Genomic DNA, 23,000 nt, shown 5'->3' with positions numbered 1-23,000 from the left:
GTCTTGGGTGGCACCGCCCAGACCACGGCACTCGGGACAGCCACAGCCGTGCAGACGGGGACCCCTCAGCGAGCCGTGCCAGGGCCCACCACCACCTCTGCAGCTGCCACAGTGAGTCCCCTCGAGGCCGGCCTGGCCTCCCCCCTGCCCTGGGAACTGTGTGACACGGACGCCTGCAGGCCCCTCCCGGGCCCTGGGCACGGGGCAGAGGCCACCTGTGGGCAAGCAGAAGGTGCAGGCCCTTGTGCAGGCATGTGTGTGAGTATGCGTGCGTGTGCATGCTTGTGTGCGAGTACGTGCGTGCATGTGTGCATACGTGTTTGAGTGCACGCATGTGTGTATACTCATGTGAGTGCGTGTGTATATGTGTGCGTGCATGTTAGTGTGCATCTTTCTGTTTGTGCCTGCATTGCCTGTGTGTCTTCTGTGTATATGTCTAGGTGCGTGTGTGCTTGTATGCGTGTGCATGTGCCTGCGTATATCCGCGTGTACGTATGTCTGTGTGTGTGGGCATGCACGTACCTCGCTGTCTGTGAATGCGTCTGTGTACATACGTAAGTGCCTGTGTATGTCTGTGTGTGTGTGTGTGCTTGTGCCTCTGCATGTGTGCCTGTGTGTGTGTGTTCCTCTGCGTGTCTGTGTGCATGTGTGTGTATATGCCTGTGTGAGCTTGTCTGTGTCTGTGTGTGTGTGTCTGCCAGCGGGCATGCTTGTCTCTGTGTGTCTGCATGCGTGTCTCTGTGTGTGTCTGTGTCTGTGTGTATTGACGTGTGTCTGTGCGTGTGTGTGTCGCACGTGTCTTTGTGTGCGCCTGTGCCAGAGGGATGCCTGCTCTTCCCTGGTGACCTGGTGTCCTGGTCTGCCCTGACGCCCTCTCAGGCACTGTGGCGGGGGTTTGTCACTGCTGGTCCCGTGGGCCGAGAGGCGCTGGGGGGCTGTGCACGCCGTGCGCTGTGCTCGGATGATCGGGCCAGTGTCCGTTGCCTGGTGGGGGCTGAGCGGGCAGCAGATTCCGATGCGCAGCGCAGGTACCCTGGTGTCTGCTTCCCTGCGGGGCCAGGACAGACTCCTTGTCTAGGAAGCGCTGATGTCCTGTCACAGCCCAAGCTGATGGACTCTGCGTCCCAGTTCTGTCCCCCGGGCCTGGTGCAGGCCCCTGGTGAGGCCCCCGTGTCCTGCCTCCCGGCCACTCACTCCCTGTCTCCCGGTGCGCGCAGGAGACGATGGAGAACGTGAAGAAGTGTAAGAACTTCCTGTCGACGCTGATCAAGCTGGCGTCGTCTGGAAAACAGTCCACGGAGACGGCCGCCAACGTGAAGGAGCTTGTGCAGAACTTGCTGGTGAGGCCTGCGGCCCGCTGAGTGGTCTCGGGGGCGGGGCTTGCGTGTGCCCGCCAGCACTGCCCGGCTCGGATTCCCGAGGACACCTGAGGTCGGGGGTGTGCCGGCCGCCCCCTCTCCTGCCTCCGGCACCATTTTTTGTGTGTGGGGGGTGGCCCCAGCTTCCCACCTGCAGACTCCGAGGGGCCTGCTCCATTGTCCAGGTCAGGGGCCGTTGGGGTCTGGCCCCACCTGCCTCTTCTCTCCTGCCCACAACTCGCTCTGATGCCTTGCCAGGGACGGTCCTGCGATGAGGGGTGCAGGGCAGGTTGGGCTGGGGGCTGGCAGTGTTGGGTGAGGGCTCTCTCGGGCTGCCCCCAGGGCATCGCATGCCCCTCCCAGGCTGGGGGTGCTGGCGTACGATGGGCACGGTGCCTCCCGTCTGCGCTGCTCTGTGGCAAGGTGGTTTCCACGGACCACGCCCGGGAGCCTCGAAACACAGGGCCCTCACCCAGGGAGCGGGGCTCACACCGGGGCCCTCATAACACCGGGCTCCGCAGTGCTGGTTGACTGCTGGAGGCCAGCGGCTGCCCTCGGAGCGCCCGGGCCCAGCCGTGCAGGCCCAGAGGTCTGGTGAGAGGCTCGGGGCCGAGGCCTGCTCCTCCTCGGGGCCCTGTGTGGGGGGCTCGCAGCCGCGTCACGGACTCTGCTTTTCAGGATGGGAAGATCGAAGCCGAGGATTTCACGAGTCGGTTATACCGGGAACTTAATTCTTCACCTCAACCTTACCTTGTGCCTTTCCTGAAGGTAATTTTGCAGACCGGGCAGCAGGGGCTTGTTACAGGGACACGGGCGCTCGGGGTCGGCACCAGGAAGAGCAAGCTTCCCGGCATGGGCGCAGGGGTCCCCCACAGCTCAGAGAAGCCAGGCGCCCGGGAATGGCACCGGGCTCGTGCCGCGTCCAGCCACAGCTGCGTGGACGCCTTGCCCCTGTGGGCGGTTTCCCGCAGGCCCCGGTGTGTGGGCTGCGGGTCCGCGTGCGCTTGGCTCCCTGCCGGGCTCCTCTCCGCGCGCGGGCCGAGCCGCCGCCCTCGCCCCTTGCTGAGCCCGGTCTCTCTTTGTGCCCAGAGGAGCTTGCCCGCCTTGAGACAGCTGACGCCCGACTCCGCGGCCTTCATCCAGCAGAGCCAGCAGCAGCCGCCGCCCGCCTCGCAGGCCACCACGGCCCTCACGGCCGTGGTGCTCAGCAGCTCGGTGCAGCGCACGGCCGGGAAGACGGCGGCCACCGTGACCAGTGCCCTGCAGCCTCCCGTCATCAGCCTCACGCAGCCCACACAGGTGGGCGCTGGCAGGCCCGGGCAGCCTGCACCGCTGGTATGAAGGCGCGAGCCGGGCCATGGCCCCGAGCCCGCCTGGCGGAGTGGGACGCTGAGCGTGGAGGGCGGCGCGCGGGCGGGGGCCCTCGTGTGGTTCCGCAGAACCAGATGCACCCGGTGGCCCGGGATTTCCGCCGCCTCTGGGGTGTCGCCATCGGCGGCGGTCACGAGCAGTGGTCGGTCCGGCCTGGACCCTATCCCTGAGTAATCTGCCTCGCTGCCCCCTCATTGCGCGCCGGTTCCTGGTCCGGTTCTGGGCCTGCGGTGCAGAAGGGACAGTTGTTGTGTGGTCTGTGGTCAGGAGTCTCCATCTGCCAGGTCTGCCCTGAGCACGATAGGGAGGTGCGGCTGTGCGGGCTCCCTGGTCGCTCGTCACGGGCTGCCCTGAGCACTGAGCACGATAGGTGCGGCCATGCGGGCTCCCTGCCCGGGTCACGAGTGCCGCCCTGGATGCCGCATCCCTTCCTGTCTGGAGACAGCAGCATGGCCTGGCTTGTCACCTGCCCTGTCTGTCTTCTTCACTCCTGGGCGAAGCGGGAAGGAGGACCCCCCCCCCACCCCCCGGGTTCCCGCAGCGGCCAGACCTCATCCGGCCTGGCTGCCGTGTCGCCGTGCGACCTGTGCCTCTGTGTCCCTGGGCCGGCCGGAGGGAGCGAGCAGGGCCAAGGCTGCCGACTCGGGCAGAGGTGGCTGTGTGGGGCCGAGGGAAAAGGTCCGAGCACCCCTTGGAGAAGACACGGAGGGGGTGACCCCAGTTCCCTCGGGGTCACTGGGCGTCGTGCACTGCTGGGGACGACCCTGCCCTGGAACGGCAGGGCCGTGTGAGCAGGGGAGGTTCACCAGGGCCGTGGGCTCCGTCGCAGGTGATCCAGCAGCCGCCGAAGCCGGGGACGCTGCTCCGGCCCCCCCAGGTGACCTTGACGCAGACGCCCATGGTCGCGCTCCGGCAGCCCCACAACCGCATCGTGCTCACGACGCCCCAGCACATCCAGCTGAACCAGCTGCAGCCAGGTGAGGCCGCGCCGGGCAGCCACCACCACGCCGCGTGTCGCCTGCTCTCGTCCCCCGGTGGCCGCCCGCAGGAGGCCGCGTGGGAGCTGGCACTGCCCTGGGGCTGAGAGCTGGTGTCCCACATCTCGGGCGGATGGGCCCGTTGGGGTCACCCATGCCTTGTGCCCCGCAGTCCCCGTGGTGAGGCCTGCAGCGCTGCCTGGAACCAAAGCCCTTTCTGCGGTCTCGGCCCAAGCAGTGGCGGCGCAGAAGAACAGACTCAAGGAGCCCGCGGGCGGCTCTTTCCGGTAAGGACGGGTCACTGCTCTGTCGCCCCAAGTCAGCCTGGGAAGCGTGGGGACCGTAGCGCTCTGGGCTCGGGTGGGCCCTCTGCTCCGTGCGTGGCCCCTGTCACCCGCGGCCTGACCCTCCAGGCAGCGCTTTCTGCCCCTCGCAGGCAGCCGAGGCTTCTGCCTTAGTCGTCGGTGGCTGCCACGGGCTTGGTCTTGGCTGTGCCAGGGGTTGTGGTGACCTGAGCTGGGTTCCGTGTCCCAGCAGGACGTGTCCGGGCAGTCGGGTATGGGGCCGGTGTGAGTGTGGGGTGGGGGTGTTCTGGGCCTCGACCTGCAGCCACTCCCTTGCGTGTGGGTGACCCTGGGCCTGAGCCACCACGTCAGACATCAAAGTAGAAAGGGCCTCGGTGTGCCCAGAGGGCTGGAGCCCTGGATTTGACCCCCGGGCCGTGTGGACCCCAAGTACTGCTGGAAATGACCCAGACAGAAGGCACGGCCATGGGACAGGTGGCGGCCGTGGCTCTGCTCCGTGGCAGAGGGAACCCCAGAGGGGGGAAGGGAAACGAATGCTCATGCCAGGGCCACTGCGTGACTCAGCGCAGGCAGACTGCAGAGACCCTTGCCGGGCGCCCGGGCGGGGTCAGGCAGGGCAGAAGACACCAGCCCTCGCCTCGCGTGGAATTCCAACCAGACTGCATGTCCTCATGAGACCTGCGGCTCTGGCCCTGGCTGCCGGCTGCCCGCACGACAGCGAGAAGGCCAAGGACCCTGCCGGCTCCGGCAGCGGGCGGCGCCTGATTCACTAGGGTCCTGTGGCCGTGGCCTCTCTCGGGACAGTCGCTCACACGTGGGCTCTGCAGGGTCTCCAGACCCTTCTCAGAGAAGGGGACCCTGGGCGGGAGCCCTTGCTCTTCCCCAGGTTCACGGGGGCCGGTACAGTGGTCGGTACAGTGCCACCTCTGACGTGGCATGTGCCAGGGTGCCCTGCCCAGACCAGCTGATCTGTCCATCCGTCCTCCTGTCCCGCACAGGCCAGGCCCGTCCGCCCATCCTGCCCTGCTAGGGCCTGTCTCTCATCCTCCTGCCCTGGCACCGGCCTGTGTTCTCCTCGCCCGCCCATCTCCAGGGCCCGTTTGTCCTGTGTCCGTCTGTCCTGCCTTTCTACCGGCGCAGAGCCTCGGGCTCGCTCCTGCTGCTTCCTTCATCCAGAACAGCCCTTTCCCGGGACACAGCCTGGCTTGCTCCCGGGGCCGGTGCGGTGCTGGGGGCCAAGCCGTGCTTTCCTCGGGGCCCCCGCAGCTCCCACGGCGGCCGCTCGCTGAGCTGGTTCTTCCCGCGCTTCGTGGGCTGTCCGGACGAGCAGTCTCTTCCCTGCAGGGACGATGATGACATCAACGATGTCGCATCGATGGCTGGAGTCAACCTGTCGGAAGAGAGTGCTCGGATCCTGGCCACCAACTCGGAGCTGGTGGGCACCCTCACTCGGTCGTGCAAGGACGAGACCTTCCTGCTGCCGGCGCCGCTGCAGAGACGGATCTTGGAGATCGGTGGGTGGTGCCTGGCCAGGCCGCCGTAGGGACGGACGGTGTCTGGCCGGGTGGCCTGGGGTCAGGTGCGAGCCGGGAAGCCAGGGCTCAGCAGCCCGTGGCAGGACCCTGCCTCCCCGGGGCCGCCCCCGGTGCTCAGGGAAGCGGCAGGAGCAGCGGAGGCCCACGCGGCCGTGACGCCCGTTTCCGTCCCGCAGGTAAGAAGCACGGCATCACGGAGCTGCACCCGGACGTGGTGAGCTACGTGTCTCACGCCACGCAGCAGAGGCTCCAGAACCTGGTGGAGAAGATCTCGGAGACGGCGCAGCAGAAGAACTTCTCCTACAAGGTGCCTGGGCCCCGGTGCCCCGGAGGCCCTGGAAGGCCTGTCCGGGCTGGCGGGGTGGGGCGTGCTGGAGGGTGCTGGTTCATCTGGACAGCTCGAGGGGTCCCCTGGAGATGCCCAGTGCCAGCACTGACGTGGGCTGCCATCTCTGGCTCCTGGTGGTGCCGAGACGCGGGTCGTGGGGTTTGCACTGAGGGAGGCGCACAGCAGGAAGGGTCCGTCTGAGTCACACCGAGGGACCCAGGTGGATCTCCAGGTCCAAGTCCTGGCGGCAACTGTGTGCAGGAGTCAGTCTGCCAGCTTCCAGCCGCTTGTGTAGGCCGGGCCACGTGCCTGGCATGGCTGGCAGGTGTGGGAACGGGCCCCCAGGTGCCAGAGTGGCTGTCTGGCCGTGGGTCCTGTGCCCCCAGCAGAGGGAGCTGCGCCTGCTCCCTGCTGTGGGGGCCTGGGGGCCGGGGGCACTCACCAATGCGACAGACCCCGTCTGCAACCTTGCTGTAGGACGACGACCGATACGAGCAGGCCAGTGACGTCCGGGCTCAGCTCAAGTTCTTCGAACAGCTCGATCAGATTGAGAAACAGAGGAAAGACGAGCAGGAGAGAGAGATCCTGATGCGAGCAGCCAAGGCAAGTGGCCGCCGCTCGCGGTCAGCGTGTGTGCGCCCGCTCGGGGGGCCGGGAGGGCCCGGGACGCGCTTGTGAGGCCGCGAGAGGCACGTGGTCAGGGGCAGGAGTGATCAGTCGGGCGCCGGCCTCGCACACCGCTGACGCGGCTTCCTCTCCAGTGCCACGGAGGGTCTCTTGAGCCCTCCGGGAGTGACCCCTGAGCACCCCTGGGCGTGGCCCCGGACAAGGCCTGTGGTTTTGTCGTGGGACCTGTCACTCCACGGTGTGCACACCCGCCACGCTCCTTTCTCTCGCTTTGTCGACAGTCTCGATCCAGACAGGAAGATCCGGAGCAGTTAAGGTTGAAGCAGAAAGCGAAAGAGGTGAGTGTTCTCGCCCCGGGGAAGGGGCGCTCGGTTCCCTGGGAGGCTGTTGTGTGGATCTCAAGATCCCCTGGCCTCTGGACGTGGGAGATGAGTGTGTGTTGCTTTGTTACCTTCAGGACTGGAGTGTTCTTACTGCGTGAAAGGAGCCCGTTTGTTAGTGCATCTCCGTTTAGGGATGTGGGGGGCCACTCGGCGCTCTGCCTGGCTGGCAGTAGGAAAGCCCCGTGCATGAACGACCCTTCTCTTCACTTTCCAAACAAAGATGCAGCAACAGGAGCTGGCACAGATGCGGCAGCGCGATGCCAACCTCACGGCACTGGCGGCCATTGGGCCGAGGAAGAAGAGGAAAGTGGACTCCCCGGGCCCGGGGTCGGGAGCAGAGGTAAGAGGGCAGCGGCTCCCACTCCCGCCCGCGCGGGGCGAGACTTGGCGCTCCGGTCCGCTTGTTGGAGGCCGTCGCAGGAGCCAGGAGTTCCGTCAGCGTCAGCGGTGCTGCGGTCGGGACTGAGGTGGAGGGATTTGGGAAGGTGGCACAGTGTCGGTGTGGGCACGCGGGTCGGCAGGGCTCCCCGGACAAGGCTGCGCACTCGCACAGAAGCACCGACCTGTTCCCCGTTCCTGACACCGGGGGCAGACGGGTGTGTCCAGGGGGCCGTGGAGGCCCAGCCTGAGAGCATCCTGGGGCTTTCCCACCGTGCTCCTGCTGCCCGCTCACCTCCTAGCAGCTTGGCGGCTGCCTGGGGGCCTTACAGCGCGCTGCTCTTCCTGGGCCCGGCTCGCGGGCAGGTGCTTGTTTTCGCTTCAAGGCCTGTCTTTAGGATTTCGTGTCTCCCGTGTGCTCGATTGGGCTAAGTAGATCCGAGTATCTGCCACTCAACCCTGTAGAACCAGAGACTAGAAAGGGAAGTTCGTGCACCCAGGAGCTAGCAGAGCCTTGGGGCTGGAGCACAGGCCTGGCCGCAAAGCCCCGGGATCGATCCCTGTGAGCAGAGAACGGTGAGGCCCACACTGCGGCCAGGAGTCCGATGGGGGAGGCGCGGCACTCGACTCACACGCTCCCTCTCAACAGCAGCCCCTTGAACTCCTTCACTGCTGGGCTCTGCCCGGTGCGGAAATTCCATTCCGGTTGCTCGGTCTGCCCTTTCAGGCCGCGAGGAAGACGGGATTTTCCAGTTGGTTTCGCGAGACCTGCAGAGGGCTGTCGGCGAGCGGCTGCCCTGAGCCGCAGCAGGCAGGACCGCGGGTCAGGCCTCACTCTGAACACTGGGGCGCCCAGATCGCAGAGGTGGTTTTTTGTGTTGTTTTTTGTTTTTGTTTTTCTGTGTTTGCTTTTTCCCACCGGTGCTGTTTCCAGACACCTGGCCGCTTGGTCAGGCTCAGCCTTTGGGCCACTCGTGGTGCTCTTAACGACAGGGGCGGTCTTCAGGGTGTGCCACGTCCGTGCCGGCTGCCCTCAGCGCTCTCTGGAGAGCGTCTGCCGGGCCGGGTTCTCGTCGAGGGGCTGCAGTCCGTGCCGCTGCCCGTTTGGCCCGTCCAGGCCAGGACGTGGTGCCTTGGTTCCAGGGGCCCTCCCGGCAGAAGGCTGCGTGCGTGACGGGCCGGCCTCCACCTCCCAGCCTGGCTCTGCTCGAGGCCCCCTGTCCACACGAGGGGGTCCCAGAAGGCCCCGGGCCAGCAGGCTGCCCGAGAGCCCGTGACACCTCAGAGCCGGGCTCCTGTCTGCCTGCATCTGGTGCTTAACAGATACCCAAGGAAACGCTGGGGCATAGTGGGCAGCCACGCCAGCCGTCCCTTCCACCCGCACACCCAAGGCTCCACAGAGCCACCCGGTCCCTCTGCCGCCCCTCACATGGGCCCGCCCCAGCACGTGGCCTTGCTCCACTCAGCACGTGGCTCTGCCCCACTCAGCACCTGGCCCCACTTCTCACGCGGGCCCGCCTCAACGCCTGGCCGTGCCCCTCACGTGGGCCTGCCACACTCAGCACGTGGCCCTGCCCTGTCACACCTGGCCCAGCTCCTCACGTGGGCTTGCCCCAGCACCTGGCCTTGCCCGCCCCTCACGTGGCCCGCCCCAGCATGTGCCCCGCCCCTTGCCCCGCCCCTCACGGGGACTCGCCTCCCCATACATCAGTCAGTCCCTGCCCATCACATGGGCCCACCCGTCATGTGACCCCCGCCCCTCCCCATAAGTCAGCCTGTTCCCTATTACGGCCCCGCCCTTCACTCGGGCCCTTCCCTCCCCGTGGGTAGGCCCCTCCCTGCGCGTGGGGCCCCCAGCCCTTCACAGGTGGATCCCCACTTGCGTGCCTTGCACAGCCAGACAGTGAGTGTTAGCACCTTGGCCGAGACTCTTGGGTCTCAGCCCTGACAACTTTCACTGGGCCCAGCAACACCCCGATGCCCCCCAGCCTGCCTGAGCCTGTGGCCTGGCACTGGGTTTGCTCAGTGGTGCTGGGGGCGTGCAGGGTCCGTTGGGTCCGACAGATGCCCACTGCCTCCCTTCTGGACCCCGCCCCTGAGGCTGTACTGGGAGGCACTTCCTGCCCCTGCAGGTCCTGCCTCCTCGGACCCTCTGCCTGGTGGTCTGGGGCTGGGCCAGCGTTGTGCGTGGCGTGACGGGCTCTGTTCATGCTCCTCGTGCCCGCTGTGCGTGCCCGCCCTGCCCGGCCTGCGCTCTCCCCTCCGATGGGTCAGGTGGCGCGTGGGGTGTCTTCCGCTGTGCACTGCTCCCCGGCTCCCTTGGCTGCCTTGCTGGCCTTGTGGCTCAGTCCCAGGGTGGACGTGGCCAGGCGCTCCGCTGGGGCCCTGGACAAGCCCTTGCGCGGCTGCAGCCGCTTCCATGGACTCCGCGCTCGGTGCCTTCTGCCCTGCGCACCCTTGCCTGCCTCTCGCTGACCGGGTCGTCGCTGTGCTCCCAGGACCTGGCTGACCCTTTCACAGCGTCCTCAGGGCCCGGGCGGGCTCACCCCGATCTGTCCTCTCCCTCTGCGTCTTATGCGTTTCGAAGCTTTTGGGTCCCATCTGGCGATGCTCAGGGGTTACTCCTGGCTCTGCATTCAGGAATCGCCTGCGATGGGGCTTGGGGGACGGAGCTCGCTCCCCGTGGTACAGTGGCTCTGGGGACCAGTTCAGCCTTGCCCGTGTGACGTGCACATAAAGAACCTGGACTCCTGTCGCCTTTGCTTGGGCGGGTGTTCGAGCCTGGGCGTGTTGGCCACGAGCCCTGCCCGCAGCTCCCGGGCTGCCCGGCGGGGTGGGAGTGACGCAGGCCCGTTCCCCTCGCCCTGACCAGCCGTGCACACGTTTCCTGGCGTCAAGCTGTCTTCGCCTGCCGGAGCCGCCCGGCTCCTTGTCCATGTCCCCTTTCCCGGAGCCGCCGCCTGCCCTCTGCTCTGTCCTGCTCTGCTGACCACCGAGTGTCCCTGCCTTCCATACTGTCCTCCCAGGCTTGGCCCGTCCTTTGTCCCGGATTTGAGTGGTCATCCCCCCGTCTCTTCCTTGAGTTCAGTAGATTCTCACCATGGTGGAGTTGAGCCAAGGGCCCTTTCCGGGGGAGGCTCTGGCAGCAGCAGGTGGCGCCCCCTGCTGGCAGCTGTGCCCAGTGCAGGCTGCTGCAGCAAGCCTCCTGTGTGGATGTGTGTGTCCGGTGTGTGTGTGTGTGTGCGCGCGTGGTGTCTCTGGAGTGTGTGTGACTGTGTGGTGTGTGTAGGAGTGTGAGAGGGTTTCCTGGCCTCCGGCCGTCTTCCTGCTCCCCCAATTTCCCAGGCCCTTGTGGAATGTCGCCTTTCCCTGTCTCTCCCTTAGAAACTTTCTGACAGCCCCTCCCTGACCAGTTCTGTACTCTGGGGCCATTTCCTAGTGCTCTGGCCGAGGGGCTGGTGCACGACAGCTGCTGTGGGCGTGTCCTGTGGTCTGTGTGTGCCCATGTCCCTGGGATGTATGCGCGTGTGCCTGTGTTTGCTCAGTGCTGTGTATGTACGCTTGTGCCTGTGTACCGTGTGCCTTCACGTGCATGTCTGTGTGCGCGCACATCCATTTGTGCTTGCATGTGTATGTGCTGGCGTGCACACGCATGTGCATGTCCCTGTATGCGTGTTCCCGTGTCCTTGTGAACCCCTGCGTATGTGCATGTCCCTATGTTGCGTGTGTGCTTGTCCTTGCATGTGTGTCCTTGTTTGTGCCCTGCACGTGTGCGTGTATCTGCGTGTTCCTGTGTGTACATGTGCTGCGCATGTGTAGGTCCCTGCGTGTGTGCAGGCGTGTGTGTGTGCCTGCAGTCGGTCCTTCCCTGTGCGGGTGCCACATGCCTGCGTGTGTATGTGTGCCTTCATCTCCCCTCAGGGTTTGGTTTCTGCACACTGGCTCTCCCGTGGGTGGCTCACGGCTGTCCCACTGCCCGGTCTGCCTGTTGCTGGACTCACGTGTCCTGTGCTCAGGTGGAAGAGTTCGACTCAGCTGGGCCTGCCAGCATGTGTGTGTGGCCGCCGAGCCCCAGGACAGGGCAGCGGACGGGGACGGGCTGCTCGCTGCGGTGCTGCCGGCCTTGGGATCGGCACCAGATTCTTCCTCAGTTGCTCCGTGGGGCCACACACCTACCCCTGCTGCGGAGCCTCTCCCGGGCCCCTCCTCTGGGTCTCTCTCACGTGTCCAGCTGCACCATGGACCCTGTGCATTTTCCCAGGGTCACCTGTGGGTCACCTCGCCCGGCGCAGACCGCAGTGCCCGCCCTTCCCCTCTCCCCAGAGCATGTGTGCCGCTCAGCCCGGCCTCCCTCCCCTGGGCTGCCCTTCCTCCTGGAGTGCAGCCTGTGAGAGCGTGCTGTATGTGGGTGGCCAGGCAGTGGACCGGGCACTGCAGCGCGAAGTGCCACCGCTGTGTGCTAGGGCCGGGATGCGCCAATGCGCGGGAGCTGTCGGGCAGAGCGGGCTGTGAGCAGTGTGGACTGTCGCACGCGTCTGCCCCCTACTGGCTTCTGGCAGAGGTGCCCACCGTGTGTCCCCTCTGGTGGGTAGCCTGGGGCCGGCACCCAGGCCCCATGCCCTGGGCCCCACCTGTGGTTCTCTTAGGCCCTTCCCAGGGCTCCTAGTGCCCCCGGGAAGCTGCCTGGAAAGCCTAATTCGTTTTCCAAACTGGAGACATGTCTCCCAGTGGTTCAGCGCCCCCAGTGTCTGGGTGTGAAGAAGCTTCAGGGTGACCCCCTATGTGGGAGGGATGTTCCTTTGCCACCTTTGTGGCAGCTGGCTGCTCGCCACCCTGCAGCCTGGCTGAGTAGGTGCGTGAATGATGCGCCTTGTCTGCCACCTGCTGGCCGCTCGCCACACTGCAGTCTGGCTGAGTAGGTGCGTGAATGATGCGCCTTGCCTGCCACCTGCTGGCCGCTCGCCACACTGCAGCCTGGCTGAGTGTTCATGAATGATGCGCCTTGCCTGCCACCTGCTGGCCGCTCGCCACACTGCAGCCCGGTTGAGTAGATGCATGAATGATGCGCCTTGCCTGCCACCTGCTGGCCGCTTGCCACACTGCAGCCTGGCTGAGTGTTCATGAGTGATGCGCCTTGCCTGCCACCTGCTGGCCGCTCGCCACACTGCAGCCTGGCTGAGTAGATGCATGAATGATGCGCCTTGCCTGCCACCTGCTGGCCGCTCGCCACACTGCAGCCTGGCTGAGTGTTCATGAGTGATGCGCCTTGCCTGCCACCTGCTGGCCGCTCGCCACACTGCAGCCTGGCTGAGTAGATGCATGAATGATGCGCCTTGCCTGCCACCTGCTGGCCGCTCGCCACACTGCAGCCTGGCTGAGTGTTCATGAGTGATGCGCCTTGCCTGCCACCTGCTGGCCGCTCGCCACACTGCAGTCTGGCTGAGTAGGTGCGTGAATGATGCGCCTTGCCTGCCACCTGCTGGCCGCTCGCCACACTGCAGCCTGGCTGAGTGTTCATGAATGATGCGCCTTGCCTGCCACCTGCTGGCCGCTCGCCACACTGCAGCCCGGTTGAGTAGATGCATGAATGATGCGCCTTGCCTGCCACCTGCTGGCCACTCGCCACACTGCAGCCTGGCTGAGTGTTCATGAGTGATGCGCCTTGCCTGCCACCTGCTGGCCGCTCGCCACACTGCAGCCTGGCTGAGTAGATGCATGAATGATGCGCCTTGCCTGCCACCTGCTGGCCGCTCGCCACACTGCAGCCTGGCTGAGTGTTCATGAATGATGCGCCTTGCCTGCCACCTGCTGGCCGCTCGCCACACTGCAGCCTGGCTGAGTGTTCATGAATGATGCGCCTTGCCTGCCACCTGCTGGCCGCTCGCCACACTGCAGCCCGGTTGAGTAGATGCATGAATGATGCGCCTTGCCTGCCACCTGCTGGCCGCTTGCCACACTGCAGCCTGGCTGAGTGTTCGTGAATGATGCGCCTTCCCTGCCACCTGCTGGCCGCTCGCCACACTGCAGCCTGGCTGAGTAGATGCATGAGTGATGCGCCTTGCCTGCCACCTGCTGGCCGCTCGCCACACTGCAGCCTGGCTGAGTGTTCATGAATGATGCGCCTTGCCTGCCACCTGCTGGCCGCTCGCCACACTGCAGCCTGGCTGAGTTCTAATACAGCTGTGCCGGCCTGCAGTGTCTAGGGCTGTCAAGTTGCGCCTTGCCTGTGTTCCATCCCCCAGCACTGCGTGGCCCCCAGCACTGCCAGGAATGCACTGGGTCCGTAGCACCTACCAATGAGTGTGGCTTCCCCAACATCGGCAGCTAAACTCCACTTTTCCGGGGCTGGAGCAATAATATAGCATCTATATGCTATGTTAATAGCATCTGCCTTGCATGCAGCCAACCCGGGTTCGATTCCCAGCATGCCATAGGGCCCCCTGAGCACCGCCAGGAGTAATTCCTGAGTGCAGAGCCAGGAGTAGCCCAGTGCATCGCCGGGTGTCACCCAAAACGCAAAAGAAGGAAAACAAAAATAAATTCCACTTTTCCCTTTTGATTTCAGATGCTACACGAACAGCCGTTCACCTGGTGGAATAGGGGAGAGGGGTGATGTGTGGCCAGGGAGGCCCGTGGGGATGGGTCTGAGTGGGGGTGTGGGGCTCTGGTTCTGCCCGCGCCTGCCTCACACCCCTCACAGCATCTGCCCTCAGGCCTGTGGGCGGAGCCCAGCGCTGCTGCAGTGCCCGTCCCGCCCCTCCCGGGGCTCAGTGGGGGGTTGCAGGGACTGTGGCCACGCCCTGGGATTCCCGCTCTCTGCATCCCCTGCCCTTCGGCCCGAGCCCTGCCCTCCTCCCCGTGCCTCTGACCCGGCTCTCTCCTCCTCTTGCCTCCAGGGCTCGGGCCCCGGCTCCGCCATCCCAGGCAGCTCCGGCGTCGGAACCCCCAGACAGTTCACGCGACAAAGGATCACGCGGGTCAACCTCAGGGACCTCATATTCTGCTTAGAAAACGAGCGTGAGACAAGCCATTCGCTGCTGCTCTACAAAGCATTCCTCAAGTAGCACAGTGGCCCAGCGCACGGCCGGGGACGCTTTTCTATATTTGCAGACCACGCCTTTTTGTAACGAGCAACCGGATCTTCTTTCAACCGCCGCCTCTTTGCAACGGAGCCGTTTTATATTCCTGTTTCTAAGTCAGCTCTTCAGCGCAGACGGACACGCACTTCTGTGACCAGAGGCCCGTGGGTCGTGGCAGAGGACAGCGAATCCTGACTCACCTTCGATTGAGTGGCCTTCTTGCCAAACAAGCCATATAAGACTGATGGAACCGTCCAGCAAATAACCCGCTCTCCTCTGTCACCTCGTAGCAGCCCCAATGATTTCCGCGTTTGGCTTAGTTTGACCGACTCCCTCGTAGGGTGTGTCTACAGCCAATGACCTCATTTCATTTATTTTATTTTTGTACCAGTCAGTCGGCAAAGCAAACTGACTTTTAGAGTATTTATCTCCCCCTCTGTTCGAATTCCCGAGGGTCCCCGCGTCGCGCCTCCCTGGGGGCTGAGCCCGGGGGCGGGCCTGGGCGCCCTCTGAATGTGGCCCTTGTACAAATGCAGTTTATTTGCTATCGTTTGTAAAGCTGTAAAGTTAAGAGAAATGAAAACCTTTTCAGCATAAATATATTTTACTTGCACTGTGTTTTTTAGCTAAAAGTGAAAACTTAGATGAAATAAAATCAGAGTTGAGAAGAATCATCAAGAGACTGTTTCTCAGTGTGAATCAAGTGTTGGACAATGGTCGGTGTATCTTGTCGGTGACTGTACATAATCTCGGCACATGAAATGGCTGTGGAGCTGGAATTATTTTCCTAAGACGACGAGCTGAGGGCCCGCAGGGCCGCTGCAGGCCCCTTCTTTGTACCTATTTTTTTATTACAAATATACTAATTGGTTCTTTATATTTTCAGAGGTTATTGTATGAAATTGTCTATTGATAGTACTTTTATGACTGTAAATACCCGGCTTTCTCCGTGGGTGCTCACGGGCACTCGCCCTCCTGTGAGCTGAATGCTGATCAGTATTTTTTATCGACGCCTGAAAGCTGTTACCCCTTTATTTTGTCTTTTAGGAAATCCCCGTCTTTCCATTTTTTCATGTAAATTTTGCACAGTTACTTGTTCATATGTAAATATTTTACTTTCAAAAATGAAGTTTTTAATTGCTATTGTTTTATATAGGATTGAAAGAAAATTAACTCCTTTATTAAAAACAAATTTATCTGTATCTGTTTTGCCTGTTTTTTCCACTTTTTCGATTCTCGAATCTTGCCCGGCCCCCGGCTGGGATTGGGGCGCAGCCCTGGGCGTCCCGGAGCCCGGCTGTGGGGAGACGTGGGGGGCCGAGGGCTGCGGCCGGGCCTCGTGCACGGGCTCGCCCCTTGCGGTCCCAGGCGCACGCTTGACCCCGTCTGGTCTCGAAGTGCGTGGGGCGCCGCGCCTTGGGGGTCCCTGTGGAGACCCCGGTGCTCGCCCCGCTCCCAGATGCTGCCTCAGTGCCGGGCCGTGAGGCTGCAGCTTCCCCACCGTCAGGCCCTGCCGCACGGGGGGACCTCGGCTGCCCCGTCGGCTGGGCCCTGGGCACCAGGTGAGGGTTGCACAGTCCCTGGCCGGCCCGGCTCTCGGCTGCCCCCTCGCGGTGAGGAAGGGCGGTGCGGGCTTGCTGGTGGGCCCTGGGCTGCTGTCCAGGCGCAAGTGTCCCATAGCTGGGGTCCGTGCGGCTGTGTGCCCCCGCCCCGGTGTCCGCTGCCGTGGGAGCCCGGCCTGGTGCAGAGCAGGAAGAAGCAGGTTTGGGGAGGAGCAGCGAGTCCCATGTGGACGGGGGCCCCGTCCTGGACCCCCAGAGTGAGGGGCGGGCTGCAGCCCACGGAGCCCTCTGGTGGCCGCGCCGGAACCCCCCTCCAGCTCAAAGAGGGTCTCGGCCCCTGTGTGCAGGAGCTGTGAGGTGAGGCGAGCGGCTGGTGTTACCGTCTCTGCAGAGGCCACGGGCCACACTCGGCTCTGACACGGCACCGGCTGGCCGCCAGGCTCAGGGGAGCACTGTGAGGAGACCGCGGGGAGCACTGCGCTCAGTTGGGGGGTGGTTCTGGGCTGTTGTTGCTCCTCAGGCAATCCGTAGCCCAATGTCACCTGCTCACTGTCCTCGTGCTGGCGGCAGCACGTGGGAGACGGGAGGGGGCGGTGCGCCGCCTGCAGTCCCAGGAGCCACACGCTCATGCACGCAGGGATGCTCTCATGCTAGTGCTCATCAGTGAGTGCTCCTCAGAGCAGTGCTCACCAGCGAGTACTCAGACCAGTGCTCAGCAGTGTGCTCCCTCAGACTAGTGCTCATCAGTGAGTGCTCAGACCAGTGTTCAGCAGTGTGTGCTCCCTGACTAGTGCTCAGCAGTGAGTGCTCCTCATGCCGAGTGCTCCCGAGTGCTCCCTCAGCTGTTAGGCCTCTCCAGCCCTCTCTTAGGACAGCACTGCCCCCTTGGGTGCCCGGGCTCTGCTGGAGGTCACAGCTGTGCACGCAGCAGATGCGGGGGCGGGGTGCAGGGTATCCCTGGGGGGCCATGGGTGGCAGCGGCAGGCGGAACACGGGGGTGAGCAAGGCTCAGGCAGGATGTGGGCGGGGATGGGTCCGTGGATGCCCACCCGGGAACGTCACAATCACCAACCCCCGTGACGGTGACCCCTCACGCCGGTCGTGCCTGAGCCCCCAGACTCGGGCCTACCGCAGGCCACTCTTCCTGCCACACCCCTGTGGGCTGGGCCCTGACAGGCCGGCGGGGCAGGACGGGCTGCCCCTGGGGGCTGCGCGGGACTGCACCCTCCTCCTTGCACCCCTACTTCCCGCCCCCCTTTTCTTTCTTCCCCTTTCGTGAGCTCCCTCAGCCTCTTCCCCTCGGACGGGCCAGCCCAGCTGCAGGTGTCAGAGACCTGGGTTTGCGTTCCAACCAGGGCCCTGCCGTGCCCGCTGCTGGCACTGGGTGTGGCCCGCGGGAGCGGTGCAGCTCTAGCAGGGCGTCTGCCGGGGGGGGTGTTCTTGGGGCTGGGACCACCCGGGTCTCACCTGGCAGGGTGCAGGGAACGGGGTACACAGGCGTATCCCCCTTGGTCAGAGCGTGTTCGGGCGCTGGGCCCTGCCCCAGAGGCCTGTGGGGTCCAGGTTGGCCCTGCTCGGGCCAGCACGTCTCTGGGGTTGGTGGGGAGAGGCCGGGAGGCTGGGGCGGCCACTAGGTCCACCGGTCCACCGGGTCATCTGAAAATGCCCCCAAACCTGTGCATGTTGCCGTGTGGACACGGGGTCCCTGTGGTGCCCACACCCAGGGGTGTTCGCTGGGGCAGACGCTGACACCTTGTGGCCAAGGAGCCCCGGGGGGGGGCGAGGGCACCATCCCCCGAGCGGGAGTGGCTCGTGTGACGCCGTGTCCCCCCGTCTCGCTGCTGCAGGCCCGGTTCAGTGTGGGGTGCCCCAGAGGCCCCTCCCTGCCGGCTCCCGCCGGGCCCCTGCGGGCACAGCTGGCGAGACTTGGCTCAGCACCAACTGCAGGTGCCCGATCGTGCCTGTTCCCGGCTGCCCCATCCCGACTGTCCCTGGCCACCGGCTGCCCCTTTGGGGACTGCGGGGGGCATTTGTGGGTGCTGAGGCTGCGGAGGCTACAGGGGCGAGCAGGGCCACCATGTGCCTGGGACCCCGGGGGCAGTGGGCTGGTGCGGGTCCCTGCTGCCTCAGCCCGTCCCCGCCCTCCCCGGCCCTGCCGCGTCCCCATCCTCTGCCCTGTGAGGGGCCTGGCCGGAAGACGGGGACACGCCCAGCGGCCACACGGGGTGTGAGGAAAGGCCGTGGGGACGGAGGGGCCGGTGGCGGGATGGTCCCCTAAATGCCACCCAGCGTGACCCCGGGCAGAGCCAGGACGCCCAAGCGCCGCAGGGTGTGGCCGGACGCGGCAGCAGGGCGAGGGCGGGGCCCCAGGGAGGGGGCGGAGGCGGGGGGGGGGTTTACGAACGGGCGTATCAACGGGCTTATTAACGGGCTTATTAACGGGCTTATTAACGGGGTTTATTCGGGCGCCCGACGGGAACATCGCCGCTCGGCCTTTTTTTTGCCTTTTTTTTTGGTACAAAACGATACAAACAACGATACAAAATAGTTGTGCTGTTGGCGATTACAAAAGTTGTGGACCGTGTGCCAGCGCCCCCCAGGCGCAGCGCGATGCATCAGACTCCAGAACCTTCCCCAGGACGACCACGGGCATGCGAGCTGCTACGGTGTGTCCGTTTCCAAACAAACATGCAGGAGGGGGAGGGGCGGACGGGCCGGGGGCTGCGGTGGGCGCCGGCATGGACACACTCGAGGGCCCCGGCCGGGCTGGACGGGCTGCTGTGGAGGCCGCCCGCTGCCCCCACTGCCCGCGGGGCCCTGGCTGCAGGGTCGGGCAGAGCCCCCGGGCCCAGCAGGGGAGGCCGGGCCCTGCGGCTGGACTCGGCGCCCCCGGCTGCCCGACCCCTGCCGAACATGCGGTGGAGGGCCCAGGCACCGGGCGGGGCCCCAGGGACACAGGTCAAGGCTGCCCCTCCCGTCCCGGGGCCTCTGGGGCAGCCAGGCCGGCCCCTGCCCAGAGCTGGACACGGGGGAGGGTGGACCCAGGGCTCACCGGCCACCAGGCATGCAGCTGTGCAGGTCCTGCCCGGCCGGACTCCAGACGAGCTGGGGGCACACGGGGGCACCGGGCAGACCCCCGGCCCGTCCCCTCCCCCTTCCCTGAAGTGCTGGGGTGGGAGGCTGGCGCTGGCCACGGTGCCTTCGCCCTCCTGGGGGCCGGGGAGGGGCGGGCGCAGGACAGAGGCTGAGGGTCCCGGTCGGGGGTCCGGCCCCTCGGGTGGGCGGGCGAAGGTGGGTCCGGCGCCGACCCCCGGGGGAGCGGGCTGGGGCCGGGCGGCCCTGGCAGAGGTGGGCAGCGCCAGGGTCAGCCCGTGTCCGCCACAGCCGCGCACCCGAGAGCCCGGCTGGACGTGACCGCAGGGGTGCCTGCAGCGAAGCGAGTCGCCGCCCTTTCTCCTCAGACTGACGCCGGCTTCCCGTCTTGCCGTGGCCGGCAGTGGCCAGCGCTGGCCTGCGGGCGTCACCGGCCAGTCCTGAGTGAGGTCGGACACGTGCGCCAAAAGGCACTTTCGTTTCTCGGAGTCGGCGCTCGGCTCCGGGTCCGGGTCTGGCCAGCGCCGCGCTCTCCTGGGCCCGGGCCGCGGCAGCAGCGGGGGTGGGCGGGCGCCGTGTCTGTCCGCCCGCCCGCCCGTCCGTCGGTCCGTCCGCGTGCTAGTCCTCGCCGCCGCCGTACATGGCCGCCAGCTTCCTGAAGTGCGGCCCCCACTCGCTCAGGTACTCGTAGTCCTGGTCCCCGGAGCTGGACGAGTCCAGGGAGCTGACGGAGCCGGCCGTGGAGCCGCTGCCCTCGTAGTCGAAGACCAGCAGCGAGTCGTACGGGGGCGCCGTGGGGTCGTTGTCGGCGGCCCGCAGCCCCTGGGCGGCAGAAGCGCGTCAGGCGGGCGGCGCACCGGACCCCAGTGCCCGCTGCTCCCTGGGGCCGCGGGGCAGCCCCGGGGAAGGACATGGGGCACCCACCTCGCTGATGAAGTCGCCGATGTCCCCTGGGTGCGGCACCACCGGCCGGGCGGGGTACTGGGGCTCGGCGCCCACCGGCCGCTCGTCCACCCGCCGGACCCCAGGGCCCTTGCTCAGCACGTGCTCCATGGCCTCCGGCTGCTGCAGCTGGCTAAGGTCGTAGTCCTGCGGGGGCGGGGGCGGGGGCGGGCAGGGGCGCCACTGAGGCAGGCACCGGGCCCAGAGCGGCGCCTGCTCTGCAGACGGGCCCCGCCTCGCATGCACTGCCTCAGCCCCGGACGCTTCATCCCGTGTTCACGGAACCCTCACGTCCACTTGTACGCCCGGAACTCAGCACACAGCACTCGGGACTCAGCACACACAGGACTCAGCACTCAGAACCCAGCACACAGGACCAAGCACCCAGCAGGTAGTGGTCAGGACTCAGGACTCACCACTCCGAACCCAGCACTCAGGACTCAGCACATCAGGGCTCAGCACTCAGAACTCAGCGCCCAGCACTCAGCACCCGAGACTCAGCACTCACCAAACAGTACTCAGCACTCAGCACTCAGCCCTCAGCAATCAGGACTCAGGACTCAGCACTCAGAACCCAGCACACAGGACCAAGCACCCAGCAGATACTGGTCAGGACTCAGGACTCAGGACTCAGCACTCAGCACTCAGAACCCAGCACACACGACCCAGTACCCAGGAGACAGCAGTCAGGACTCAGCACTTGGGACTCAGCAAATCAGGACTCAGCACTCAGAACTGAGCACCCAGGACTCACTAATCAGTATTCAGCACTCAGCACTCCGCCCTCAGCAATCAGGACTCAGCACTCAGGACGCATCACACTCTCCTCATCTCTCAAAGCGACTTGGAGCTGGGGTCCCTGCGCTCTCCTGGGGGTGGACGCGCCCTCGGCTGCCCAGCACCGGGCAGTGGACGTGGGGTCGGCCCGCCCTCCGCCCGCTCGCGCGCGGCTCACCTGGTCCTCCTCGCCGCCCCCCTCCTCGTCGTACTTGAGGATGTTGTCCCGCACGTCGTCCTCGGGGTCGATGAGCAGCTGCTTGGTGTGACGCTCCCTCTCACGCCGCCGCATCCAGGCCACGAACAGCAGCACCAGCACTGCGGGGCCACGAGACCGGCCACGACGTGAGTGCCCACGAGCACGCGTGCGGGCCTGTGTTCCTGTGTGCATCTGTGCGCACGTGCGCGTCACGGCTCTGAGGACACGTGCACGCGTGTGTCTGTGTGTGCACGTGTGGCTGTGAGCATGGCAAGTGCACGCATCTGTGTCCACGTGTATGCGCACGTGTGTGTTCATGTGCCGGTGTATCCGGTGTACATGCGTGTGACCGTGCGTGCACCTGCATGGTAGGTGCCCATGTGTGTCAGGTGTCACCCATTACCCATGTGTCCGTGCATGTGTGCCCACATCACGTGTGTTCCCATGTGCTGCTTTTCACGAGTGTCCCCGTCGGTCCTCCTGCATGCCTGTGTGCTTGACGTGTGTGCTGGAGCTGTGGGCTGGGGTCTGGAGGAGGCTGTGGGCCCCCCGCCCTCTGCGTGGCTGCAGGAGTGTCAGGCAGGAGCTCCCGGCGCGGGTGGGAGGGGCTGTGGCCTGCAGGGGGCCGTGGCCCCGCCGTGCCAAGGCCACGGGGCTGGGCGGCTCCTGGGAGGCAGCGGGGTGGACGCGGTCAGGCCGGGGTCTCCGCACTGCTGGGCCAGGCTGGCCTCCACCCACACTGGCCGGGCGGGCCCGAGCCAGTTTCCTGGCCTCGTGGGGTTTCCGGAAGGTTCCTGGTGAGGGGGGCCCGGCGCCCGCGGCTGCACTCACCAAGCATCAGGACGATGCACAGGAGGATGGACACGATGGCGCCGGTGCCCAGCCCGGCGGCCGCCACGGCCCCCGCGGAGGTGCAGTCCCCGTGGTCGTCGCAGGGGCACACCTTGACCTTGATGACGGACGTGTTGGACAGCGGCGGGTTCCCGGAGTCGGTGACGGCGACCGGCACCTCGTACACGCCGGCCTCCAGGAAGAAGACCCGCAGGCGGAGCTGGGCATAGTCGCCTGGCGGGGACACGGCCGTCGGGGGTGTGCCGAACCCGGGAGCACGGGGACCGACCGGACCACCCGCTCCCCACTGACGCGCGCCCCGCAGCACACACCACGGCCTGACACGACACGCGCACACGCACACACATGCACACAGTGCTCACCTATGCACACGCAACAGACGTGACGGGAACACAACCGGCTGTAGGTGCACAGGCAAGTTCACACCGCGCAACACGCACAAACACGTGCACATGTATGCACGCAGCAGACACAGAGTGTGCAGGGGCACACGCATGCGCACACCACAGACACGAGAAAGGCACACGTGTGATCAGAACACAGCACGACGGTCCTCCAAAGGACACAACGCAATGCACACGCACCCCGGGCACACAACACGCACCCCCCAAACTCACGTCACACAACACACGCACGCAGAGCTGCACTCAGGGCACTCGTGCCCAGCACTGCACACGTGTACCTACAGGCTCATGCGGGCACACGCGTGCCCCGACACTGCCCCCCAGAGCCGACGCGGCAGCGCTTCCTGGAGCGAGACGGAGCCGTTGGCCGAGGCATCTTCTTACAAGGAGGCCAACGGGCCGCCCAGAGGAGCTGACCGCCAGCGCCCAGGACGGGGCCCCTCACGTGTGCCGCTGCTGGGACCCAGCCCTCGCTCCTGGCCACCTCCACGGCCATCCCCACAGGTGCCACGGGAAGCGGGCCGGGATGCCGCCCGCGTGCCTGGGCTCACCGTTCAGGCGGGTGATGGTCCAGTTCCTGCGCACGGCGGCGGGGACGAAGGGCAGCTCGAACACGTAGGGCCCGACGTTGGGGTCCATGTCGGCGTCGGCGGCGGTGATGTTGATGGCGCTCAGGCCCGGCCTCTCGCACACCTGCGCCTCCCGGGGCAGCAGCTCGGGCGCGTTGTCGTTGATGTCGATGAGATAGATCTGGAGGGTTCCCGTGCCACTGGCCGGGGGGACTCCTGCAGGACGCAGGGCAGGCCGTGCTCACGGGCGCCACTGGGCAC

General features: G+C 65.7%; 3 protein-coding genes across 3 annotated transcripts in view; 1 reads left to right on the top strand and 2 right to left on the bottom strand.

Moving 5' to 3' along the window:
- The window catches only part of TAF4 (TATA-box binding protein associated factor 4), a 33,476-nt gene extending 17,933 nt beyond the window's left edge, over positions 1-15,543 (top strand). The window contains exons 4-15 of the mRNA XM_056108069.1: positions 1-111; positions 1,218-1,340; positions 2,037-2,126; positions 2,448-2,693; positions 3,559-3,706; positions 3,879-3,993; positions 5,356-5,525; positions 5,723-5,853; positions 6,352-6,477; positions 6,783-6,839; positions 7,105-7,224; positions 14,159-15,543. The exon at positions 1-111 is cut by the window's left edge and continues 9 nt beyond it. Coding sequence (XP_055964044.1) covers positions 1-111; positions 1,218-1,340; positions 2,037-2,126; positions 2,448-2,693; positions 3,559-3,706; positions 3,879-3,993; positions 5,356-5,525; positions 5,723-5,853; positions 6,352-6,477; positions 6,783-6,839; positions 7,105-7,224; positions 14,159-14,326 — 1,605 coding nt within the window. The 3' untranslated portion in view covers positions 14,327-15,543. The remainder of the gene's footprint in view (positions 112-1,217; positions 1,341-2,036; positions 2,127-2,447; positions 2,694-3,558; positions 3,707-3,878; positions 3,994-5,355; positions 5,526-5,722; positions 5,854-6,351; positions 6,478-6,782; positions 6,840-7,104; positions 7,225-14,158) is intronic.
- LSM14B (LSM family member 14B) overlaps positions 1-19,592 on the bottom strand; it is a 49,356-nt gene extending 29,764 nt beyond the window's left edge. The window contains exon 1 of the mRNA XM_056108073.1: positions 19,588-19,592. The gene's annotated coding sequence lies outside the window, so the exon portion shown is untranslated. The remainder of the gene's footprint in view (positions 1-19,587) is intronic.
- A 15-nt stretch (positions 19,593-19,607) lies between these two features.
- Positions 19,608-23,000, bottom strand: part of LOC130017413 (cadherin-4-like) — an 81,340-nt gene continuing 77,947 nt past the window's right edge. The window contains exons 15-19 of the mRNA XM_056108130.1: positions 22,722-22,955; positions 21,746-21,979; positions 20,894-21,033; positions 19,921-20,085; positions 19,608-19,818 (exon numbers count right to left, since the gene is read on the bottom strand). Coding sequence (XP_055964105.1) covers positions 19,615-19,818; positions 19,921-20,085; positions 20,894-21,033; positions 21,746-21,979; positions 22,722-22,955 — 977 coding nt within the window. The 3' untranslated portion in view covers positions 19,608-19,614. The remainder of the gene's footprint in view (positions 19,819-19,920; positions 20,086-20,893; positions 21,034-21,745; positions 21,980-22,721; positions 22,956-23,000) is intronic.

Source organism: Sorex fumeus, unplaced genomic scaffold (genome assembly GCF_029834395.1).
Source record: "Sorex fumeus unplaced genomic scaffold, SorFum_2.1 ptg000193l, whole genome shotgun sequence".
In the NCBI taxonomy this organism is placed as follows: domain Eukaryota; kingdom Metazoa; phylum Chordata; class Mammalia; order Eulipotyphla; family Soricidae; genus Sorex; species Sorex fumeus.
This window is presented reverse-complemented; position numbering and strand designations above follow the sequence as displayed.